Below are 26,414 nucleotides of genomic sequence, written 5' to 3'. Positions count from 1 at the left end.
CTCCTGAATCTTTGTCTTCCTAAATGAATTAGCTGACAACCTGGGCAGGTGACGTCAGGGCACAAGTGATCTATGACTCATGTCAGTGGCTGATTCAAACCTGGGTCCAGATCATTGTGCTGGTTTTGGCTTTTGGGAGTCTGTTGTGAACTGAAGAAAGACGTAACAATTTAACTAAAAGTTAAATTCAACCTTAGATTACCATTTTCAGATTACAAAGCGAAGTACTGGAACAGATTGCTTAGGAATGCTGTGAATTTTACATCACTGTCACTATGAAAAACAAGTTAGACAAGTATGTCAAGAATCATTTATGTAGAGTTGATCTTGTAGAACAGAAAACCAGAAAAGATGACCTCTCAACATCTTTTATGACTGTGCTTTGAATTTAGATATGGAAGCAACATGTATGTAAAGTAGCCTTTGTGTGTCATTTTAATTATTTGGTTCTGAAGTATGTCTTAAACAGCAACTAATGGGCTGTTTAAGACATCCGAGACTGGAACAAAACAAGGTTTGTTTCAGTCTACATCCTGCATTTTCTTCAACTGATACACTTCCTTGTTACTTTCTTTAAAGAATGTTTATATTGCTTTTTTAAAAACTTGTTTTCTTTATAAATATAATGATGTATTTCTTCAGGCCTCCTGCCAAAGATACTTTGCTGTTTGCTGTGTGAGGTGTTTATAATTATGAACAGGTGTTCCCACTACTTTTTATAAAAAGAACAGTAGAAATTGCACTGATTACTGGGTCTGCAACTCAGTGGGGTGCTAAGGGAGAGAAATTATTTTCCATATCATTTTTAATATGCTGTGCAGAACAATTGCTCTCTGAATCATTCTGTATAAACTACATGCCACCATTGAGAATGAATGCCTCCAATGTCAGTAATTTAAGACAGAAATATGTAGTATTGACATCTGTAGCTTGTTACTCCAAAAGCAGGGCTGCTTGTGATCTAACTGGCCAGCGCTGAAGAATCAGGTCACTTTGTACCCTGGTCAAGATGAGTAAGGGTAGCAGAAGCTGGATAAAAACGTATACACTTAAGCAGGCAGAACAGTAGTTAAAATACACAGGGACAGACCAACTTACATAAATAAAAGTAAATAAAGCTGATTGTTTTATGAAACTGGGGTTTGTTTCTGTTGAAATCAGACACAGATTGGTCTTTGTCGTGGTAGCGCACCAGGAACAGGTGGGGCTTGTGTCACTCAGATGCAGTGGTGACGGAAGCCTTGTCTGTGCTAGCACTAAAGGGCACTGACGTAACGCCAATGCAGCCAGTGAGCAAACCTCTGTCAGGAGGGTCCCTGGTGGCCCCTGGTGCACATCAAACGTGCCTGGATCCATCTTGCTGTTGGGCTGCCCCCATTCATCTCCTTGGCACTTCCCTACTGGAGTCACTGGGCGATGGCAGCTGCAAACACCCCCCCTTAGGCCACGCTCTGAAATTCAGGCTGGCAGTGCTGCAGGACCACCAGGAGCTGTCGGAGGGTCACCGTCCCCCGCAGCAGGAGCCTCCCCAGGCAGCACTGCCGGTACCGGTGACAGCACAGCTGTGGGCTTCGCCGGCGCCGCGGCCGAGGCCTGCACCGAGGAAGCGTCGCTCAGCGGCAACCCCGAGGGCCGGTGGCGTGTGGCCCCCCACCCCCGCGCCTGAGTACCGCGATCGGTGCCGACCCCGCCGAGCGGGGGGCAGCCCCCCCTGGCCCCTGCTCTCCGGGGTGCGGGCCGGGCCAGGGGGACCCCCCCCGACGGCGGTCAGGGAGCAGTGCGGCTGCCGCGCACAAACGGGCGTAGCCGCCTTCCCCAGGGATGGCAGATAACCCTTCCCGCCACATCTCCGGGCCCCGGACCCCGGGCCGGCCGCTACCGACCGCAGCAGCCCTTATCGGCTCTGCCACCCGCCCGGCCGCGGCGGAGGCGGTGTCCTGGGGAAGGAAAGGGGCAGTGCCAGGGAAGATGTAAGAAACCGAAAAGGGAAGAAAAGCGAGGGTTTTAGGGCGAGGGATCTTCGGCCGAGGGAGGAAAGGGGCCTCGCTGAGGGCAAAGCCGGGGGGGGGCCGCGGGCGCGGCGGCGGCGATAAGGGCCGCCAGCGGGTGCCCCCGCCCCGCCGGGAAGCAGGCGCTAGGGGCAGCGCGACGCCCTCGGCCCGGGGACCGCGGCCTCCCGCCCTCCCCTCGGGCCGCCCTCCCCTCTCCTGGCCGCGGGGAGGATGCGGAGGCAGCGGGGCCACACAGCACCTAGGGGCGCGGAGGCGGCGGCGGGGACATGAGTCCGGGGGGCGGCCGGGCGCTGGGGCCGCTCTTGCTGCTGCTGCTGGCGCTGCCGCAGTGCGTGGGGCGGTGGCGGGGTAAGTGCGGCCGCTCCCCGGGCCCCCGGCCGCACCCGGCGCCGGTCGCTGCGGGCCGCGGCTGGGCCGTGAGGGCGGCGCCCCTCGGGCGAGGCGGAGAAGGCGCGAAGGGGACGGCGGCGGCGGGACGAGGCGGGCGGCGGCGGGAGGAGCGCGGCCCGGCGGTAGGCGCCTGACCTGCCGGCACGGCGGCAGCCGGGCGTTGGTGGTGAGGTGGAGGCGGTGGCGGGCCGTGGTGGGCGGCTGCCCGGCGAGTGGTGAGGGCCATGGCGGCAGCGACCCCCGCACCTGCTGGGCGAGAGGGCCTGGCTGGGGCGGGAGCTGCGCCTGAGGGAGGGCTTGGCTGGTAGGGCTGGAACCGTGTGGTGACTTCGGTGCCAGAGTGAAAAATGTTATGGTACTAAGGGTAAGTAAGTCGTAAAGTTTCATCCGTAGTGGTCGGGGCTGGGGGGGGTGGGGGTGACGACGATGACACGAGCCGTGTGTTATCTCCCGGAGCAGCAATCTGAGGAGGACACTCCCATGCCTTATCAGAAGATTGAGGTATCATGAGGAAGTTCTTACTGTGGCTGTGCGTGAATTTATTTTTCTGATCTAGGTTGGCTGCCGTTGCATGCTGACAGTTGCCTTCTGTCCCTGTTAGGAGCACACACTAAAGTATATAAAAGCATTGAGAGTTAGATGTAGGAATCAATGATGCTTCCCACAAGTCTGAAGGCACTCGGAAATGCCCTGTGAAGTAGAACTGAAATGCTGCGTGTGGAAGAGCAGTTTTATCACAGTGGTAAATTTGGTGCATAAAAAAAGCTGGCTGGAGTGTTTAGCTGCCCTCTCCTTCCAGTTACAGTTATGTATGTACACACTGTGTAAAGTTAGGCACAGTTTTGTCAAAAGCTGCTATATATGCAGTGACATTTGTATTCTGTAAGAACTGCACCATCTTTATCAGTCTTTGCTGTCTTAGAAGAGTGAAAATTTCCATACAGCTACGTGCGGCCTCATGAGATAACATCAGCATGTGCAGTATTAGTTTGATCTTTTAAAATGTAATAAGAGTGTAAGCATATCCATGCTTTGTCTACATTCAAGCCATCCATTCTGAGGTTTATAATTTGGAAAGTCAGTGCATGTATGAAGATAACAAAAAGAGCTTTCAAAAATGGAGAGAAATGCATGTAACACACTAGAAGTATGAATACAAATGAGAGAAGCTCATATTTTATTACAGTCTCATGTATATTTATAGCCCTATCAAATTACAATAAATTGGGTTGTATATGATATGCTGCTAAACTACTTCTAATATAAAATGATTTCTAAAATGACTTTATTATAAGTGAAGTCACTGAAACCGTAAGGTCGTTGTAATGCCAGGGTGAAAAGTCTTATGTTAACTGAGGAGAAATTACTTTCACTGACTTTAAGTCATTTTCCTCCTGGAAGCATTCGCAACATCATTTTTACGAATAGCATTTATACCATATGCATGTTGATGATACAAAATACAAGTAGATGGATAAATAGCCCAAATGTCTATGCGTAAGTAATAGAAACAATAGAATAAATAAGGAAACAAAGACAAAAGGGAAAGAAAAGGAATATGGAGAAAAGATCAATGTTGGATGAAGCTGTTTATTATATGTCTCATAAGCCTTCCTAACTGCTGAAAAGCTGATTTGCTTGTTGTCAGAGACTAGATGGTTGGAGACAACTGGTGTAGTTATTTTGTTTAATCCTTTCTGTTTATTTTTTATCTTTGGTCTCTGAATACTACGGCTGTGGTTTTCTTGCAAATTTGAAAACGGGGTGGGAGGAGATAGCGTTTTATTCTATGTCTTTTAATCTGGATGTTATCCTCCATTCCTTGCCAGTTACCCATACCAGACCACCATTATGGTCCGCTTTAAAACAGAGCAAAAAAAAGTAACTGTGTCTTTCTGTTCTTAAAGCAGTTGTGAACAGATCCATTCCAGATGTCTGTGCAACTTGCCACATTCATGCTACATGTCATCAAATTGAAGGAAAAAGTGTCTGCATCTGTAATTATGGATTTGTAGGCAATGGAAGAACCCATTGTCAAGGTAGGCTGCCTGTTCATAAAATGGCAAGAAAGTACATTCCTAAAATGTTCTTTCTTGAGTAATATTATTGAATTTTTCAAAACACGGTAAAAGCTTTCTTATTTCCTGGCAGAATTTCCAAAACAGATAATAGGTGTGGATTGTTTTCTCCATGCACTGCCCCCTCCCCTCCTGCCCAGCTATCCATGAGCTGTACTTCACTTGTACTTGATGTAAATATAATTTTGTACTTAGTTGCTTAACTATTTTATTCAGTTTCTGCTATATAGTGAAGGATTTAAATTAATTTTGTCTTAGAAAATGTAGGGGTTTACCAAACATTTACTTCTAAAACATAAAGTACTGGAATGGTTTATTTAATATTTTTTATCCTAGCTTCAGGAATAGAAACTAAATATGATGGGCTTCACTTAATTCTTCTTTTCAACCTATGCTTCATTGAACTGAAAACTAGATAATAAAACTGACAAAAGTAGCACATTTTTACTGATTTTTCTAGTTCTGGGTAACTAAAAATTAATTTCAGAAGTTGAAGATCTGTTCTTAACAGCGTGCATATATACACAGGTATGTTAGGTGTGTCTGTTACACGAAAAGTGTTGTTCAGCATTGTTTTACTACTGTAGCTGATAAGTCCTTTTAATCCTCTCTCATACATGACAAATCAGTATGTAAATCAAAGGATGATGTCAAATGCTGTGTCTGAGTGTAGGTAATAGCTTACCACTGCTTAAAGGTGAAGGTTTTCCACCTCTTATCTCTTCCACTCCATCTCTTCCCCTTCTTTCACAAGCCCTGGCACCCACTGGGCCCTGCACAGAATTCAGTTTTCTCATTATTGTGGGAGAAAGCAAGCTGTATATTTTGCCATGTTAATTCTCTGCCAGTTGGGTAAGGTCAGCACAAGCTTCATCAAGTGCTGCAGCCAGTGTATGCCACAAGGAAGAGCAGAGGTGGAGAGCAGAGCCCTCTGGTTTCAACAGCTCATAGGTAACTCAGGCTGTGTCATGAAACTTTATTCACAGTTTCATCCAGAGACAACCACCTCTGTTGGTGTAAATACTCCAAATTAGTAGCAGTGTATACATCCCAAATAACTTAGACAAAGTCAGGAGAAGTCAGATTTCACAGGAATGAGTGAGGAGGGAAGGATACTCTACTCTTCTTAAGCTCTTTCTACTGTGTTTTAAATGTGCTGACAGATAAAGATGAATGCCAGATTGGAGCCAGCAAGATCTGTGGAAATCATACATTGTGTCATAATACACACGGAAGTTTTTACTGTGTTTGCCTTGATGGATACCGAGCCTCCAACAACAACAAGACATTTATTCCCAATGATGGCACTAACTGTACAGGTAGACATCGTGAAGGATCATGAGCACCAGGAATCCAGAACTTACTACTGCACAAATCTGTTTTTCCCTGTCACTTTATAACTTGCTTTCCGAAACTGTATCAGAGCACTTCTTGTGGTGGATGCAGACAGTGATTTGACATCTAGTTTCTAACAGCCATGAATTAGTTCCATTTTGCATTCTTTGCTGTGTTACAAATTAATGCTTCACAGTCGCATTCAAGTGATAATCTTTCCAGAAGAAGCAGCTAGATTAGAGAAAATAAGATGACCCCTATCTTTCCCCCAGAATGTCATACGTATGTTTACTGTAGAATTAGCCAGCTCCTTGTTATGGTGGTAAACTGTTGCAGCTGATTAAGATGCTTGCAGACAGGAAGTTTTTCTGGGGTTGTTGTAGCAGGAGGTAACGCTGGAAACTACTTGGCAGGTAAAACAGAAACAGTTGAAAAGAAAGCTTGCTACAAAACTGAGAGTCTCCTCCTTCCAGATGCTTGGACACCGGGCAATGATAAGCTCCTTTGTTTCCTAGAAAAGCCATCACAAGCTACATAGAACCCATTATGAAATGTTGTATTTGTTTTAAGCTTGGGTCCTAGATTAAGTAATTAAAAAAAAACAAACCTCAAATTATTACTAAGTTTGTATATATTTCTCTGAATTTTTAGATATAGATGAATGTGAGGAGTCTGGGCTCTGTGGTCCCAATGCAAGCTGCATGAATACTGAAGGAAGCTACAAGTGTTACTGCAATGATGGTTATAAATTAGAAAATGGAGAGCATTCTTTTCATCCAGATGAAAATATAGTTTCATGCAAAGGTGAGAGTCTTTGGATGCTGGTTTTGCTATTAGATAAAATCAGGTCTTATGTGATATAATAGTACCTGCTCTGACCTGTGCTTTTAAGTCTGCATGGCAGAAGCCCTCTCTGTGGACTTTGCTTGCTGTATGAGTTTTTATTTCTTGGGTTCAGTTTGTTCCAGTGGTGTGTGGATGGTAGGGTCGACACCAGGTATGATTTCTACAGGCTCTCAGCAGTGGTTCGGTTGTGTAGGGTCAGAGAAGCTTAATAATGCTCTGAAGGTGATGTAGTTAGTTTCTGAATAGGAAGAAAGTGTGGTATAATCCATTTGCTTATATATTCACAGTGCATGAAGGGGAAGGGCAGAGAGGATAAACAGCTGGTAAGAGAGGTCATAGGAATGAAACAAGTCTAGTGGAAAGGAATAATAAAATAATAGTTTAGCTATTTATTACATACTGTGGCACCTGCATAAATAAACTTTTCTGTTTATCTTGCCATAACAACCAAAAAAATTTCAGTTTGAATCTGTTCCTCCTTTCTTCTTAGTGTAGATTCTCACAGATGCAAAGTGCTAGCAGTGTAAGCTGTAGTTGTCTAGAGTATGTAATGAACCCAGGCATCCCAGGTGGAAAGAACTGCCTTGATTATGTCCAGCTCTCATTTCTGAATTATTGCAAGGACCATCAGTAAAGCTCACTGCCTGTGGTCCATCCAGTTTTTCCAGCTGGAGTGCTCTGCTTCATTTTGCCAAAATCACTGATAATCCTGCTTATCTCACAGTCTGTGTCACTTGCAGAGTTGGACAAAGGAGCTGAAGGTGTGTAGCTTTTGTATGCAGGCTGGTTCAGTGTGATGAAGGAATTGAGGACCGCATTTCATTTCAGTGCATCCACAGTGCTTCACTTTTTCCATGCGCAGGGAAATAAGGCTGTGCATTGGGGCCTGAAATTTTCCTCTGGTGTTGAGGTACCATTCAGTCATTGATGTAACGAGACTGGCACATGTAAAGCACCATCACATTGCAGTGTCTTCTCTTTGTTGTTGTGAATGGCTCCAGCTGTATGTTAGTAAAGATTTAGATCCAGTACCTGGATCCATGTGCTCCTTCAACTGTGGCCAGTACAACTCTTCAACTCTAATAGTCTACCTTTTTGGCGACCCCTCAGATTCATCAGATTTGGTGTAGTTTGTGACGTGACCATCCAGTTTAGCCCATTTTAAAGTGTTTTTTTGTTGTGATTATTGTACTGTGAGTTCTTTTGACCCAGTCTCTTTGCAGAAATTGGATGTGGTTCACCTCCTGAAATGAAGCATGGCTACATTGTAGGGAACTACAGCTTGCTACCAGGAAGTGCAGTTCATTATGAATGTAAAGAAGGGTTTTACAGCAACGAAGGGAAGTTCTCATATTGCACTGCAAACGAAACTTGGGAACCTTCCACTTTAAGCTGTAAAGGTGAGAAGAGTCTTAAATCTTTCTTAAATTCTTTAAGGGAGTTTATGCATAAGAGGAAGTGTGTTTGTGAGACAGTCGACTGTTTCCTCAGTCTGAAGGGTAATTTTCAAGATCTGGCTATTTGCAAAAAAAAAAAAAAAAAAAAAAAAAAAAAAAAAAAAGATGTGCCGCCTCTTCTTGTTAGTGTAGTGTCATTTTTGATGCTGATTCTTGTGTTTTTATAGATATTGCAATGTGTCCTTCTGTGAACCAAGGCCTAGAAAACTAGATTTCTGTAGCCTTTCGTGGGAAAAGCTACTGAGTTGGAAGGCATCAGTGACCTTTCATGAAAAGGAGCAAATTTTCTGACAGCTTGTGAAATTTTTTTCCAGGGGTTGACAGTAAAGAGAGGTGTCATACCACCCCTCATCTCTGGATAGCCTTTGTGATTTTAAAAGCATTTGCATGACCACATTTCCCATGACCATCTTTGAAACTTCCACTTGCTTTGGTGTTCCAATTGCCCATTCTGTTGAAGTATTGCTGCTTACAAGTGAAGGATTATCTGTTCCTCTGCGTATTTAGAAAGTCTATACATTAGTTAAATGACACTTGAAGTGCTAGCTAAGAGAAGCTACAGCGTATAACAATTCTAGGGGGGAGAACTGTCATTATCACTTAGGGAGGAGAGTTCCTTCTCTCAAAATACAAAAGCCCTCTTGGTTTCTAAAACTTTCCCATTTTCTAACTAACACACAGACACACACACACACACATGAAAGTGGATAGAAATGTGAGGTTTGTGTGTGTGTCTATGGGAAGTGAATACATTAGAATAAAGATGCTAAATCACTGTGGCTGAGAGAAGTGAAATATTAAATATCACCAGAAAATTAATAAGAAGGAAAAGATAAAACAATACAAAATTACTGACATAAAAAATAAAACAGTTGAAATGCCAGTTTTCTCAAAAAATAAATAAAGGACAAGGAATCTGAAAACAAAAATGAAGTGCCCAAAGTCTCAAGAGGTCTGTAAAGAAAGCTTGTGGGATGCAGTCCTTATGAGTTGTTGGTACATTTGTTTTATATTAATATTCTTCAGTGATTGCTTTTTCATGTAGTTTTTTATATCTACAATCAAACGGTAGGCCAGGTCAGAGTTTCTGAACACATCTGTCATGGTTAATTGAAATAAAATACATCAACCACCAAGAAACAGCCCACGAATCTGAAATGACAAACCTATTTCCTCTTGGTATTGCAATCTTTTTTCCTGGACCTCAGTTAGGACTTCTCTTTTTGTAAAACCATCAGGTCTGATTTTTTTTTCTTTTTAATAGTGGCAAAGGCACCTTTAAATAGTTCTTTAAATTCCGAGAATTTTCTTGTTAATTATTTATTGCTAATTCAATAATTTCTTCTGGCCAGGTGTAATGTCTTCTTTTTCAGAAAAAGCAGTGTTTGTCTTTTGTCTTCCTTCTTATTGTGATATAGGAGTTTTGTTTATATAGTCATGATGAAACTGGCCATTGAAGGTAGGTCAGACTCGGTAAGGTGTGTGACCTAACATCAAGGTACTGTAAGTGGGGCAGATCTCCTTGTTTTATTTAAATGTAAGTGTATGGATGTAACATGTCTGTGAAGAGTATAGCTTCCCTGGAATATTAATAAAAAAATTGTCTTCAGATGAAGTAAACTGTTGAATGTGATGTTGTGTCATGCTAACGTGAGTGCCTTTTAGATGGCTTAGAAAATACCTTAGAAAAAGGACATCTTGTCAAACAAATTGCTTTTTGGTACTACTTGCTTTGTTTTATGCATTTGTAATTGACAACTTGGCATGTTTGTGAATAGACCAACTATTACAATATGTTTTGAACATCATGTAGACTCTGGCTTTAACAGGAAGCTTTTGTATTGTATGCTGTAACCTCTTCTATGGTTTTGCCTTTCTTGGGTCCTTGTGCACTTTTTAGAATTTTACTTCCTAAAGGCAGTTTCTGCTTGTCTGTCTCCCTCTGACTGTTGCTTACTTCAAATGATACAGAACCAGCTTGCCACTTGTAATCAGGATTGTAAAAGCAGGAGAATCTTAAAGATTAAAGAAAAAAAAAACAAACAAAAAAACAAAACCAGGCCATTTTCTCTATATTAGCAGCCAGGCTGAGGAAGGAGTCACAGATTTAGCAGGCCATTCTGAGAGAAAGACAGAGAAGTCATTGTGTTTGGAAGCAGCTCTGGAGTAGCTACAGCATGCTTAGTTACATTGGGGGTGTTGCAGAGGACATGAGGGAGTGAGTGTTGGGTTACTGCAGGAAAAGAGGCTTAGTTGATAACAACAAAAAAAATACTCGCTGAGTGCAGTTGTCATTTCTTATGCTGCTTGACTAACAGATTTATCTTCCTCTTTATACCTCTCCCTAGGTGTGGATTGTGGGGTTCCACCTTCTGTTTTAAATGCACATCCAGTATTTGTAACTGGGACCACATATGGAAGTGAAGTTATTTATAGTTGTGTCGATGGTTACTTTGTTGCAAGCGGCAATCAGACTGCAGTCTGCAATGCCAGAGGACAGTGGGATGGCACTGATTTGGTGTGCAAAGGTAAATGAAATTTGCCTTCAAATTTATTTGGCATAGATACTGTTACAACCACCATAATAAATCGCAGACATCAGTTAGAGACATCCTCTTTGGGTACTCAGATTATACAGTCTTCTGGCATATGAAGTTCAGTCACAAAATAAAAGTGGTATATTAAACAGGGTTTTTTTTTTTAATCTGTGCTGCTAATGAAGCTGCAATAAATTATTAAATGTTAACATATAAGACCAAAATCCCAGTGCATGTCAAGCATTGGGATTATCATGAAATGAAAATTCAACCTGAATTCCTGCCATTTTTCTATGTCAATATCTGTGCTGTGGTTGAAGCCACTGCTCCAAAATTGAACCGCTATTAGCAGTTAGTGTCCCCTTAAAATTCCCATATTTGACCAGTTACCATTTGCAAACTATGACTGCTCAAGCATGCTATTGTTATTTGACATGACTCATAAATCCCTTATGTTACTGCGATTTGGAAGAGTGCAGCCTAACAAGTTCCTTGACAAAGGGAAAAACTCAGAAAAGAAGAAGAAAAAAAAGGTATATTTAAAAAAGAACTATTTTGCCCACCAAAATGTATAGTCTATTTTTTACTCTGAACTCATTAATTAATTAATGTGACCTCAGGATAATTACAGTCTTCAGTCAGTTTTTACATTGGCATAACTTCACTTTTCCATTCATTGGGTGATAAGTACCTTTTCAGTTTAATCCAGCAGGGTAGAGTCTTCTGTTCATTGCAATCAAACATAGTAATTTTTTTGAATATGCAATTTATATGTTACAACAACTCTCTACTTTTAGAATTTTCTTTAATATTCTTATTCTGTGTCACCAGTCTAAACAGAAGGTTCAATATGTTGCACAGAAACATACTTCTGCATTTATGCTTTTCAGTCTGATTACAGGATGGCTGTGGACAGATAGCTGGAGTTAAGCAGCAGTAATTTTTGTGTCTCATCACATACTGTCCTTCTATAAACTAAGCATATTCTTTGCATGTGCATTAGTTATTCTGAATATTGTTCTGACAATTTACGGTAGGTACATACATTCATACACACTGGGATATGAAAAGGAATGTAATCGTGATGGTGGATGTATTGGCCATTGCAATATCTGTTTAACTTTTCTTTGAAAGGCTGTACAGATCTTGATTCTATAAACTTTGTTTTTCACTTCTTTGTTTTCCTTTGTATGAGTAGAATTTCAGAATCACTTATTAAACAGTTTTAAAAGCACTTGTTTTCTGCATATAAGCTTTAGTAAAAGTCAGATTTTAATTCTTACATTGTTTACTTCTTGCAAGTAAAGTGATGCAGAATCTTTTATTGGGGTCTGGTGTTCATTGTGGATTTGAAAGGGAATTTTAACCCTAGTAATATTCTATTGATTTGTCTTCACTCTCTATTCTTTTTTGTTCCATAAATTTATCATGGAAACCTCTGAGCAAATGAATTAATTTATAAGTGCTTTAGCCCAGCTTTCTAATTATCTCTAAAGTGGTCTGAATAATCCATCAAATTTTCCCCCAGAAGTGCTCTTTGTGCTTGCCTGTTCCAGCTTCTTTTTTTTTTTTTTTTTCTTAAATCCACTGGCAAAGGAACATAACCTTCTTGATGCTGTTCTTTTACATCACTCCTTGGACCGTGTGTTGTTTTTCAGATCTATTGTTCCTAATCATAGGTAAAATAAAGGAATAAACAGCATGTGGAGGATAAGACAGTGTTGCAGGGAGATAGATCCATTTGTAAAAATTTGCTTAGAGATCCTTGTTCTCCATTTCTAAACAGGATGCTTTTTTGTTTTATTTTTTATGGTTCATCTTGAAGGATAAGTGTTCCATCTTGCTAGAAAGTCTCCAGTCACAGAATTCTGGGTTCTAAAGGGCTAACCTGACTTCTGGAAATCCCTGGGAAGTGAAAAAATAGTGAAGTGTTACTTGCTGGAACAGTTAATCTCTCTTCTTAAACACATTGATATGCCTTACTTGTTTTAATTTTCAGGTTTTGATACACTGTTTTTCTGTCCCAGAAATAGACTGTGGCAAACCTTTGCTGATTCCACACACAGAAATGACCTGGGACAACTCTACCACTCTGTGGAGCAGAGTGTACTATCAGTGTAAAGATGGATATTATTCTAATGGAGACAGGAATTTTTCAGAATGCACAACAGATCAGTCATGGGAGAATATTACGTACATATGCAAAGGTAAATATTACTGTAGGAGTTGCCGTGGGATTTGCTATTTATATAGTTTCTCATTCTTGTTCTGAAGGTAGGAACAGGAGGAAGGATGAAGGCAAGAAATCCATTTCTGATTTATGATGTAGGGAATGTGGTAGTACTTTGGATGGAAAGGTCGTGGAAGAGAATTTTAACTGGGCAACAGTTTCTAGTGGATGACACAGATCTTTCTGTTAGCTGTCTAGCTTTTTATTTCAAACAGAAAGGGTCTAATGCAACTGGAGTTTTATTGCTGCACTGAGAACCTTCAGCTTTAAAAGCCAGGAGAATGTCACTAGATGAACACAAGGCATTTAACACTGTTTTTTTGTGGCACTAATAAAGTGCCCTGTGATGAATATAGGGCAATGGAATCCAGAACTTTGGTCCTTTTTTGTTTTTTTTTTTTTCCTCCTCTCATAATGCCCAAGGTAAACTTTGCTCATGGTTGCCTTTCCAACCTAGATACAGTTGTCTGAATTTCAGTCCAAAAGGATTTTCTGTAAAAGAATTGGGCCCTGAGAAGGGAGATACGTAACAAAGATGTCATAATGTGGGCTTGGAAACAGGATGTACTGACATTTTAATAGTAATAGCAAAAAAATAGCAGGTTTTAGACTATGGCTGTTGTGTTCCTTAGTGTTGTTCTGTGTCCTCAGAAAGACGTATCACAAGATAGCTCTACAACTGTCCATCTCTTGTTCTCAAGCCTTGGAACATCCACATGTTACTCAGAAGGACTTGCAGGATGTCTTTGCTACTGCTTCACAGACCAAGCATTTACACAGAGTTGCCACTTGATGCCTCTCTTGCCTCACTTCATGTCTTGAGCATTAACTGCAAGTATAAACCTGTGATGTCAAATAAAATGAGCGTACAGAAAAGCAGTTCGGTCACTTTTTATAGTGCCCTACTAAAAATGGAACTGCTGTTGTTAGAAGTAAAGGTTCTTATTTGATTCAGGCAATTTGCATAGCAGCACTGCTGAATTGGTTTTGAAGTCAGCATTGTGTAGAGTAGCTAGTTAATCAGGTGTGTCAGTCTTTGCAATGCCAAGAGTTCTGTCTTGAGCACTCTGAAACTTTGAAGGGCTTGAACCTGCAGACTGCATTCACAGCATTACTATGGATTTCAGCAAGAGCTTTGCCAGAGGCAAAAATGTAGACTCCAGTGTTGGATCAGAGGGCCAAAAAAGTCAGTTGCAGTCAAGTAGAATGGAAAAAAGCTTTTAAAAAATAACCTGACCAGTCCAGGGTTCTTTGGGAGGGGAAAAAAAAATCATGAAAGGGAAACTTGTTCAGAGGTCCTCAGCTTCTTAGCTTCTCCGTTTTTCGCACTTACTAGAGCTAAATGGCTTTGAAATGAAATTCGTGTTTCAGTAATGATGCATTTCAGATGTATATGATCTTAAGTGTGTGTGTAATTAATCAGTAATTCCCATTAAAATGAGAGAAAACCATGTACCATTCCAAAATAACTTATGATAGAAGTCAGAAAACCATTTGTCTTTTTCTACTGCCTGATAAACATCATTAGAAGTGAGAAATTCCCCTAAGCATGTCCCCCTTGGCAAATAATCACTTCTTCATTTTTTAAGAAGTGATTGCTATGGAATGCCCTTTATTTGTGTTGTCTGTTGCACTGTCTGTTCAGTTATATAGTAAATGGTTTTGTGTGTGTGATAAATATAAAAGTATATTTAATTGTAGATGGTTTAAATATGGAAAAAATTGCTTACAAAATTAATATTACTGAGAGGTGCTGATTCGATTAAGCCACCAGCGGTGAAGTCTGATGATAGTCAGCTGGATTACAGCCTTCCTTTCCCAACCCTTGATGTGTGTATAATGCAAAAATATATATATATCTAAATTCAAGTGATTAAGGTGCAGAGAACATACCAGCAATTAAATACCTGCTGTCCAGTATGCTCAACATGTAAGTCTGGACATCCTGTACAACTTGTCCTGGAAGATGAACTTTTTCCCCTACTAGGCAGAAATGCATGGTTTCATTTATTTTCATTGCAGAAATGGTGTGCTGTTATTCCAGGCATACATTGCACCTGGTGGGATTTCGTAGGAAATCTGGGAAGTCTATTTTCAGAATGGAAAAAAGATCCCCTGGGGGGAATAATATCGCTGTTTGTTACAGGGGAGGGCTATGGCTATAAAGTGCTATAGCATTCAGTGGTGGAATACAAAATCATTTGAAACAAGCTTGATTTTCCCATTTTCAATTTCAGAGGAGAAATTGTCAACTTAAACTTTTTCGGTAGTAATATTTATCTTACTGATAGAGGTTCTGGGTGTGGGCATAAACTTGAACATAAGGTAACATAAGAATTATAGTTGCTATTTTTTATAAAAGGGAAAAGTATAAAATGAAGCCTTTGCTCTCATGTTTTTCTTTTTGATAGATTCTGCAAATAAAGTTTTTTTTTTTTAACTTATCATGGCTGTAACACAGCCAGAAAAAAGGTGATTTGTGCCTTGGCTATCTGAGATACTTGTTCCTAAATCTGCACTTGCAAATGGTACAGTGTGCAATGTATATTGTAAGCTATTATCAAGTCCATGAAGTATATAATCTTGAGAAGGCAGGGTGAGGGACTGGAGGCTGTCTGAAATGAAAATATGTAAATGAGTTGATTTTATCTTTCATTGAACTTGTATATAAATGTTTAATATTAAATATTGGGAAGGACTAACATAGGTGCTGAAGTAGAATATTTTTCCCTTGTAACAGGTGTCGATTGTGTATGTGCGTGGCTGTACATACATACACACACATGTAGCTTAACTTTTGGGAACCTACTTCTTGCACATCCTGGGAAAGTTAAGATGCAGTATGGTGAATAGGGTGCTTACAGGGTTGTCTTGCTCTTAATACCGTGTGCAGCTGTAAAGCTGGTACTTTTTTCAGTCTTCATTACAATTACAAAGGGGTCAGTTCATGCACAAAGGGGGTAGTGTCTGGTGCAGTTTTCTGTGATAATTGGACAATTGTTAGGGATATTTTGGAGGGAGATAATCCTTTTACCTACTGCAGCTCTCTTCATCCTGTTTGCAGAGTCCTCCAGTGTAGTATTCATCAAGCATTTTCCAATTTCCCAGTCCCAAGTCCTAAGGACATCCTTGTCATGGGGAGAGCTTTTTCACAGTATTTAATCTATCCTTTCTGTAACAGTTGGCTCTAGTCCTGGCTATAAGCACATAGGCTGGGTTGACTGCTGCTCATTATTCTGATCCCAGAAAACTCCTTCTCTGGAAAACTCCTTCTCTATGTCTGTGTTCTTTGGAGGTTGTTAGTATTTGGTGTGTTTAGCATCTATTGGTGTGGGTAGCAACAATATGGTGTCAAGACAGACAGTTTGTCCAATTTTCTTATGTTTATCCAAGGAAAAGAAAATACAAGTCTGCATTAGAGAATAACTTCTCAGTATTTAAAGAAGTTTCCAGTAGCATTGTTATTAGAAATGCATTTATTGAAATGGTTTTTTTAATATAATAAGTAAAATACTGTCCTTGCAAAAGAAGCAGCTTCTGCACATGGGTGGGAAAAATCCATGGATATGTAAAAAGGCTGGAGGAAGGGGTGAATCCCACCTGCCTGGAAAGGTGATGTGTATTATTGGTAAAGCATTCCAAAACTCAGGCAGCGGGGAATATCTGTTGCAGTGAAAAGGGAAAATTGACCTGTGTCCCTTTAATGCTGAGTTTGACGGCACAGCAATCTTACTAGTTTGTTGTGAGAGCCTTCCAAGGTAGTGTTAATAGAGGAAAAAATGATCCAGTCCCAACATCCTGTGAACCTGGAGCTCAAAAAGGGGCAAAATCATTCTTCACAGTAGTGCACATTCTGTCTGATCCTAAGCTTGGAGCTTCTGCGTCATAACCTTTTGTGTGCATGCTGTTTTTTACCTCACCTCTTACTAAATGCAATGTTAAATGTCCACCTTTTACTAAAGGTTGGTTTTCTGTTTCAGAATGCTTCATTTTTCTGTGTTTTGACTCCCCACCCACAGAGTTTAGCTGTGTGTCCTGGTCTCTGGAGATTTTGTTGAGATAATCACATAGAACTTGGGTATTATGGTAGTGAAGAGTATCTTCAAAACATCAAGGGGATAAGGTGTTAGTTGGTTTTGAGACATTTCCTAGAAAATTGGTGTTGTATGATAGAACTGAAAATCCTAACAGGTGAAGAGAGTGGAGGATACTTGCTAAATACATGATTCAGTGATTTGAAGGTTTAGAAGGAAGAGTGGTTTGATGAATTGGTCCAAAGAAGGCAAAGCAGATTGTCCACACTGTGCACTTTAAAACACTGCAGAAAAGGGAAAGAATACTTTCATAGTGGAAAAAAAAGGAAAAAAAAAAAAAAGCTTGGAAGAAATCAGAAGCAAAATCAGAATCTAGTCTGGAATAAACAGAGCAGGATTGTCTGTCAGGTGTAATTTAATTTAATTTTAACTGTAGACCAACAGCAAAGATAATTCCCATGTAACTGAGAGGGTCTAGTTACTTACTTTTTAATCCAGAATTGTTTTCCCTTTGCTTTCACTTTCCCTTCTTCTCCTGTGCTTTATTCCTGTTCCCAATGACTGATTTCCACTCTAGCTAGAATCCTCCAGGATGTCAGTTTTTAGCTTCTCACTTGTACGGTAAGAGATGATACAGAAAGGCAGCTGGAATGTTTCTGTGTTGGCAGCATCAGTAATTTCCATACAACAGTGAATGGGTTAACTGTCACTGTCCTAATTTTTGTTCCTAGCTATGTCAACAGTTACGAGTTTAACAGAAAAGGTGTCACTCTCACATCTGTGGGCATTGATTCAAAACCCAGGGTTTGGTAGTAATAAGCTCCCTATCAAACCATTAGGATAATTATAGTCATCAGTGAAAAGGATCTGATTTGCCTTAGTTTTTGTAAAGGCCTAACTTGATGTGTTAAATCCAGACATACGTTAATCTGGTAATTTCTTTAATTGCCTGGAAAAAGGTGGAGTCTGTGTTATGAGAGGTGGTACTTCTTAGATCATAGTGATGCAACCCAGTTAACAGTTAAACAAAAAAACCCATAGCTTTTTGCAGGGCTGTTTAGGCTTTTGTTTGTTTGGTTTTTTGAAACGATGTTAATAATCACCCAGTTTGCAATGGCGAATACTAGTCTTGGGGAACCTCTTTCAGGTGGGGTAATCCCAGCCCATCTAATCCTGTCTAATGTGACACCCTTGATTGATGCATCTTTCCTCTGTAAGTATGGTCACAATTGCATCTCTTATGTTTTTGTCAGTCTGCTTCAATGCATGAGTTACTCTGCCTCCTGTTTGTCTCCTGGTAATGTTTTTAGACCAAAGGAAGTAGTAAATCATTAATTATCTTGTCTATTCCTTCCTGCATGATGGTCTCTACCTATAGCTTTTCTGTTTCTCTGTGGATTTCCTCTGTGTAAAGTTTGGGGCTGAAGGTGAAAACCTGCTAATTTTGCAATTCTAGTTAAACTGGGAGCAAGTAGGTTACTCAAAATGTGGAAAACTCATAAAAATTTATCATGCTATCCTAAATGGTATAAATACTGAAGATATGTCTGTAAAATAAATTCGTGTACATTTGAGAAAGTTATTGTGCAAGAGGTGTTTGCCTATATGCTATGGAACAGGTGCCTTGAAACAGTCTGAGCAGAAGTTCTCCTTGAAGCATTGTTTGCTCTCCGTTTAATTTCTGCATCTGAACATATGAGTGGTGCATGTTTATAGCAGATGGCACTTGCAGCATCATTCACAGTTTTCACAGGACTGAACAGGCAAAACATACATAAAAGCTAGTATTTGGATTTCTTCTTTCCCTAAATTGCATGCTTGTGTGGAGATTGGTGGTTGGAGCTCTGTGAGTTGTGCACGTGTGGATGCTCTTTTAGCTACTTGCAGAAGATGAAATATTGGATTGAAGCTGATTCTATCTGCTTTCTGACAAATACCATTTCTTCATGCAAGTTCAAAAATGCTTCACTGCTAACGTGTATCTTGGGCTGAAGTCAGTGGTAGTCAAGTGTTCTTACAGCTGTGGAGTAGTGGATTGTACGTGTGGAGGAAGTTAGGTGTTTTAATGAGTGTTCAGACACAGGGTTGTGGTTTTTTTCCCTGAGTCAGCAAATAATAACACTGAGTACTGGGAGCTGAGCTCACATAGGTTGTTAAGTGAAGAATTAAGGTTGGCCTTTACAGCACAGGGTTAAGGCAGAAGACCATGAAAGTACAGGCATTTATGCACTGGCTGTAATTACTAAGATTTTCCTACACACTCGGGCACAGAGAGAGGCCCTGCTTCCTAGCAGAGCGTTTGAAAGGGGAGTAAAAAAGACAGACTTTCACTCCTTGTTTTCCTCTTAGAATTAATTTCTTGGGCTTTCTTAACATGATTTCTCACCTTCTGATGCTCACTGGCACTGTTGAATCACTTCGTTACTTACTTTATGTGTTTTCCCATTTTTGTTCTGTATACCAGCACTCCTATTTCCTGTCTGCTAACCGCCAGTGCTGTTTTTATCTCTCTACCCTCTCACAGATTTACCTTTCAGTATTTGACTTCAGGATCTTTTTCCACCCTTCTGCTCTGGTCTCCAGGCATTCGCATATCGCTTCTAGGACCCTTTCTCTTGGGATGGAAGGGAGGTTGTGAGGGTAACCTGGAGGTCAGTGGAGCAGCTGTGGCATCCAGTGGCCTTCTCTGTTAATCACAAGTTGACATTTCTAGTGCTGAACTATGAGGAAACTGGGGGTCGTTACTTGTCCCATCTCATTTGTGAGTCTGAGTGAAAGCTATTGATTGAAATCGGGTATGTTGACAACCTGAATGCCACTGTCTGCTAAGATGTCATACTAAGGCCTGGCATGTATAGAGCATTTCCTGTTGAGAGAGCCCAAGCTGTGGAAGACACTAGCACTGTTAGATTTCACAGAACTAACCTGTTAGGGAACCTGTTTTCCTCTAGGTGTGAGGACAGTTTTTTCAGAGATACCTTTGTGCTGTTATTGGGTTATACTGTTGGGATTAATGTTAAACCAAGCACTTGGTGTACATTTGGTTATCCAAAGAGTGTGTGATTAGTAAGAATAAGGGAGGAAAAGCAGTCTCCTCAGAAAGCCCAGGACTTTGTTGTGGTCTTTGCTCTGTGGATGTTACAACTTTTTGTCCTTTTTTGCTCCTACTTGTTTGGACTGGAAACTTTTGAGAAAAGGTCTGCCAGGTATTCTGTGGGTATATGGCAATGGCACAGTGGCTTAGTTCTTCCCAAAGTTCAGAAAGCACAACAGACAAATTGATGTAGTTACAGAAAAAAATTCTACTAGTTCTGATGACTTCTTTCCAAGGAGGCCACTGTAAAAGATTTCTTTCTGTGACTGAATACCCGGCTAAAACACTTTTTTGTTTGCCACTTTATTTTGCTTTATTTTTTTCCTGGGTATTTTATGAACTCAAAAATCAAGTGCCTGATTTTCTTGCTGAGCAGTCTTGGCAATTTTTTTTTTTTTACTTTTTATTTTTGTAATGCATTTTAATTCAGTTCTCATGGATATGCAACCATTTTCCCTCTGGCTGTGCTCAAATGAGTCATTTTTGCCTTTTGGTCTTTTAGTAAAAATTTATCTGATTTGAAGAATACAGTAACTGAACATACTCTTTTGCTTTGTGTGGGTACAGAAGTCTTAGTACTGTAGAGTTTCTAGACATTACTGTGAAACAGATAATAATAATAATAGGCAGTATTTCAATACAATTAATCAGACAGCCATATGTAAGGAAATTTGTTTTAGAGGACATGCAGATTAATCTCCTCTGTAGAAGAGGAAGCTTTCAACAACATTTCCATATTTAACGACAGCTTGTAATGTAGGAATTAAAATTAGTTGGGAGATCAACTAGTCTTGTGAATAAGGCATCTTTTTGTTGAGTATGTGGAGAGGGAGATACCGTTAGAGAACTGTTTTATGACAGTTTAATAATAAATAAAAAAAGGAAGGGGAAAAGAAAATAAAGTGCTGCAAAATAAGCAAACCATTACACTGCAGTTCTAAGTAACTACCTACATATAGGAATTTTAGAGACTATTGATGTATTTGTTTATTTCAGTGACAGCTTCATGTCCATACGCTACAAGGGCCCTCCTGTGAAATGGTAGTGAGGTTTGCATACAGAGGAAGAGCAACCTGCACTATGTTTGCTTTTACAACGGGGCATTGCACCAACTATTGTGTGAATATTTCTGGAGAATCTGCCAAACTAGTACAGGCTTTTCAGCTTAGAATCTGTATGAGCTTGGATTTGCGACCTTTGTCATGCAGTGAATGTAGTAAGAAAACACCGCTGGGCAAAGGAATGACTATTTGAAGACCAGATCACTTTGTAAGCAGAAGGAGCTTTGCTCTTAGCTCTGGGAGGATACTCTATTTAGTCTTGTGATGGCAGCTGCTCTGTGTCTCATGACAGCAGTGAGAGAACTGCCTAAAATAGAGCAGAGTTGATCTTACTGGTTCTGTCTTTTTCTCTGAGGCATAAACCAACCTTGAAAGTGTGTAAGTTAACACAGGTGTGTTGAAGGGTTTATCTATGGTTGCTGTAACTGTCTTCCCTGGCTGTGTGGGATTCATGCTTTTCATCTAGTGCTTGTTCTGAAAAGTGTTTTACTGTGGCTGTGTTACTTCATTTATTGTGAAACAAGGAGAAATGTCAACACCTTTTGAAAACATGTTGAAACCCAAACAAATAATGAACCAAACCATTCATTTAGGTACAAAAAAGCTCTTTTCCAGTCTAACACAGAAGCTTTCTTAAAATGCTTTAATATAGGTTGTTGTATTCAGGAGACTGTTTTTTTCCAAGTTTGTTGGCTTACTGGTAGCCTCTTTTTCTTACAGATAGTTCATTTAAATCTGCTTGACTGTTTTATTTGCAGTTTGATAAGACTTCTAATCCATAAGAGCCAATGGTCTACAAATCTTCAAGTTGATTTGTGAGTGACTTGTTCTTTAGGAGACAGACCATTGCATGTCACAAGATCCAGTTGCTGGCACCCAAGTTCAAGGACAATATAGAATGGGTGGCAGAAGTAGTGGAACTGGGGCATTGTTTATTGCTTTTCATTTTTGGTGGTGTAATACTGTCATAAGCACACTTTAATGGAAGACTTTGACCAGGAATACAGGAATACCTATACATGGTAGATGTTTAATGTATTATGACTAGGAAGAATGTCTGAAGCAGATCAAAATGTCTTTTATTATTGGCTTTTTTGCCTGGATTGGTCACCCAATATGAAAGGTTTTAGTACAGTATATACTGTAGGATTTTTGTGTAAGAAACAATGCTGTTGTATATGTGTGCTTTTATATATAGGAACATAGCAGTACTCTGATATAGTTAATGAGCTTGTTCCTTTGCTGTCAGGGAACTATAATGTTCCTCTTCAAGATCTGTTAAGTCATTAGAATTCAAATTGTTCTAGATTAAAATGCAAACTTAGAAAGTATTTTGTTTTCATTAGTCATGGTAATTTATGGAATTCTGGCTCTGTCACAGTCATTAGCTCAGAACATGTTTCTTCTGTTAGCCTTGTATTTTAATTTTAGGAGCTGACGCAGTCAAAGGAAAATTTACTACCTAGCTTCTGCCTACCTTGTCTCATTTTTCCTGTTTGGAAAAAAAAACCCACAACCAAACAGAATAAGGAAGAAACAAACGATGGCTCCAAACAATAAAATTTGCATGAGAAATAATAACTGTTTTCATTCTTTGTTCATCTTTTTGCTCACAGAGGAGGAATTACTAAGTAATTTGTCCATATTCAATGAAACCTGTGTGAAGTGGCGAAGGAAAACTGGAAGGCTGGGCTTGCAGGAAACATACACAGTAAGTGGGGCACCATTTGAGTTTGGGAGTAGCCTTGTCCTGCTTAATCCTGAGTCAGTAGTGGAGATATGTTTTGTGGCTTTTGTTTATATGGTAGTTTGTCTTGCTAGTCCTGGTAAAATGCCTAGAAACATAAAGCTCACTGGGTTAGGAAAGAAACAAATCCCTGTCCTAAAGTTAGTTGAAAAACTCAAAAGCTGTTGGATCCTTTTCTAGTAAATCACCTAAACATCTGCTTGAAACTGTAAGAAATGTTTAAGCACAAGTTTATTCTTTAGTGAAATTACATTGTAGAGCTCAGGGTCACATTGACATAGAAAACCTTGCAAAACTTGGATTCTGTCCCTGATATTGATGCAGGTGTTTCAAGCAAGCAGTGTATCACTTGCAGATACTGGATGTAACTTGTTTTGGAAATGCAAGATTTACTGAAGTACTGTGCCTTGCTTGGGATTCAGCCATCTCTTATTTGAACATTTTAGAACTGTTTTTCATGGAAATTGAAAGCAACTTTGGTAACTACTTTTTCTTTCTTTTTTTTTTTTTTTCTTCTTTTAATTGCCATCTATAAACATCAGAATAAAAGTTAAGACATAAAGTCTCAGAAACAAGTAGTTCAGTTAGTGTTACCGAAAGCCAAACCAACATGATAAGGATTCCCATCTTTTGGGAACGGCAATACCCCAAGCAAGGTTGTTTTTTGAGCATGTACAAATAGGGTGAAAAAGTGGATTATTTTGGATCTCCGGGGCAGTTAGGTTAATGTGGACAGTACATTTCAAGGTTGGGTGATATGCTGGAAGACAGCCTGTCTTTCTTCTCCTGTGTTGTAAATCAATGTAATTTTAATTTGCATCCTTTTATTGAGCACTGCTGAGAAGGAAAAAGCGAGTTCCCAATTACCGTAACAATGCAAAACTAGTGCTTTTCATGTACCTGGTGGTAACTGGGAAGCTGTGGATCTCCATTGTAATGTGTTCTGCACACGCTCTTGCCTGAATTCATCTACTTGCAAGACACTTCAGAATAGTCAAAACTGAGAATGATGCAGGCATAGGGTGCTTGCAGTGAAGTTCAGGACAGTCTGGAGTGCCTTGAGCTCAACTAGATAAGTTTTGCATGTCCCTGCATCTTGTACAGCAAACGGCAGGTTTCTTTTTCACTGCACTGGGACTCTCTTAGGGAATCACAGAATGGTCAGGATTGGAAGGATCCTCTGGAGATCATCTAGTCCAGCCCTCTGCTCAAGTAGGTTCACCTGGAGCAAGTTGCACAGAACCACATCCAGGCATGTTTTTAATGTCTCCAGAGAAGGAGACTCCACAGCCTCTCTGGGCAGCCTGTTCCAGTGCTCCGTCACTCTCAAAAAAGTTTTTCTTTGTATTCAGATGGAACTTGCTGTGTTTCAGTTTGTGTGCATCACCTGTGTTTTACTGTTGTTTGGTGTTGTCTTACTACTGCTTCTGTGGGGCAAGGGGGAAAAACTAGAGAAAAGAAAATAGCAACCAGATGTAGTTTCCATTTGTGTGCTGTAAACAAGAAAGAAAATTTACTTACACCTTACTACTTGTGTTGGAGGTGTTTGTAGGGTCCGTGTTATAATTTCTTCTATTTGTTGTAGAAATGTGTGAGAAAACAGTCATAAATTTAACAGACAAAATAAATTAAAAATCTAATTGATTACATTGTCTTGTTGCACAAAAACAGTTAGTCACAAGCCTATTCTCTTGATTGAGTTGATAGTCTAAACCAGATGTAATCCTAGGTTCTTAAGGCTTAATTGAACTAGTATTCTGAAATTTGGAGAGCCACAACCATCATTTTTGTTATCTCCAATAGTTTCACTTATTGGGCCAAAGATGGGATGAGAAGACGTTCTCAGAAGATGTGATATTTAACATCACTACAAGTGAAGATAATCCAAAGGTGTGTTTAGATCTTAACCCTGGCAGTAACTATGTGGTGAATATTACGGCCATCTCTTCCAGAAACACCATTGTCTCAGTTACAGTTGCAGTTCAAACAAAGGGTAAGTTGTGTTTTGTATTCTCTTGTGCTTACAGAAGAACTTACTGTGCTGCAGAGTTTACTGGTTTGAGTCTAGCAGACGGGTTAACAGGCTGTCTGCTAGACTGTATCATTCTTTGTGCTGACTACATACATGCAGCCACCATCAGCATCTTCTTTTTCTGGAGGACATTTTTGTTTCTGCTCACTGTGGCCATTGAATCGATGAGCAAACAGAGCAGTGGCAGTAAGTGCCCTTCAGAAAGATTTGGCGAACTTGCTTCAGGATTTGTCTTCTGACTGAGGCAGGATTGCTGCAGTGACGTTCCTGGCTACATGCTGGAATTTCAGTCCGTGGTGCAGTGCTTAGTGGTTTCAGTTCCTTGCCTTGAAAACTGACTCTCGGCCTGTGGGAGAATTTCCTGTTGCTGAGTTGTGTGATACTAACCTAAGTGATGTGAGCATTATAGATAATATTCCTATGTTTTGCAGTGATGACCAGTGTTCTGGCAGTTCTTCAGTAATTGTAGAGAAGACATGTTCTAACAGCAAGTTTCTGTAGTATTTTGGTTATGGAAACTTTAAGCTTGCCTTCTGACATACTGATATGGATGCAACAGACCTCAAGAAAGAATTGCCTTTGGAACACACAAAAATGCTTTTTCTCATGTGCTTTTTCCTAAAGGGCATTAACTGTGACAAATTGTTCTATGATAACTTTACTTCTATCAGAAGGTCTGAACTCCTGGATCTTTCTGTCATTATTACTTCCCTAAGTCTGGACAAATAAATCCTATCTTGATTTACTGAATAGGGTACTTGGGTTTTTCCAGAAGCTGTTTTCTCTGGAAAATGTTTGTTATCTATTTACTGTGTTTGTTCATTCAAAAATAAATGAGATTCTACCTCCTTCTCGGAACAGAATTAAAATAAAAAACTTTTTTTTGTTTTTATTTTCAGCTACTCATACTCAATTAAGTTGAAGAAGGTAAAGTTTTTGTAATAAGTTGTTGCCTTTTTTATTGTCTCTACAGTAAAGGAAGCTTTCAATAATGTATTAATTTTTAATGATACCTGCTTGAAATGGCAGAGAACTGTCAGGGGAACTGATGTGGAAGACAGATACTCAGTAAGTGACAATCTGTATTTTGAATCTACAAAACAATTTAATCAATCACCTATGTGAAAAAACCTTAATTTTTCAAACACTCACAGCTAGCAGTGTTCCTCACTCTAGTAATGTCTCTCATAAAAACCCAGGGACTATGCTTGGATAGCAACCTTCAAAAAAGAGAAACCACCATGCTGTTTTGTAATCTCCTGTTTCTTGCTTATTTTTTCCCCTGTTCTACTCTGGTTTTTCTTCCCTATCTGTGCTTTCAACTTTGTCATGTGCAGGTGTCAGGCAACTGTTCCAATTCTACAGTCAGTCCACTGTGCCCTGTGATACGTCTTCAATCTTCCGTCAACCCAGCAGGGCATTTCCACATGAACTGTCTCTGCCAGGACTTTTGACCACCTGCTGTTGTCTCAAATCTCTGTGTGCTAGGAGGTGCTCAGAGATTATCTGAAGGCATAGGGTCTGTTTAAAGGAAAATTTGCACATGATTAAAATACAGCAA

At 40.1% G+C, this 26,414-nt stretch overlaps 1 protein-coding gene across 10 annotated transcripts in view; it reads left to right on the top strand.

Moving 5' to 3' along the window:
• Nucleotides 1-2,001: 2,001 nt before the first annotated feature.
• The window catches only part of SUSD1 (sushi domain containing 1), a 52,382-nt gene continuing 27,969 nt past the window's right edge, over nt 2,002-26,414 (top strand). For 2 of the 10 annotated variants that reach the window (XM_055699039.1, XM_055699038.1), the window contains exons 1-10: nt 2,004-2,360; nt 4,310-4,441; nt 5,644-5,799; nt 6,467-6,619; nt 7,885-8,061; nt 10,467-10,646; nt 12,683-12,862; nt 22,691-22,785; nt 24,625-24,814; nt 25,827-25,921. In XM_055699039.1, coding sequence (XP_055555014.1) covers nt 2,279-2,360; nt 4,310-4,441; nt 5,644-5,799; nt 6,467-6,619; nt 7,885-8,061; nt 10,467-10,646; nt 12,683-12,862; nt 22,691-22,785; nt 24,625-24,814; nt 25,827-25,921 — 1,440 coding nt within the window. In that variant the 5' untranslated portion in view covers nt 2,004-2,278. Of the gene's footprint in view, nt 2,361-2,951; nt 3,154-4,309; nt 4,442-5,643; nt 5,800-6,466; nt 6,620-7,884; nt 8,062-10,466; nt 10,647-12,682; nt 12,863-22,690; nt 22,786-24,624; nt 24,815-25,826; nt 25,922-26,414 lie in introns of those variants that run through there. The other 8 variants (XM_055699035.1, XM_055699032.1, XM_055699033.1 and 5 more) reach the window with 8 other exon arrangements.

This window comes from Falco cherrug, chromosome Z (assembly GCF_023634085.1).
Source record: "Falco cherrug isolate bFalChe1 chromosome Z, bFalChe1.pri, whole genome shotgun sequence".
Lineage (NCBI taxonomy): Eukaryota > Metazoa > Chordata > Aves > Falconiformes > Falconidae > Falco > Falco cherrug.
Note: the sequence above shows the minus strand (reverse complement) of the source record. Positions and strands in the feature narration are given on the sequence as shown.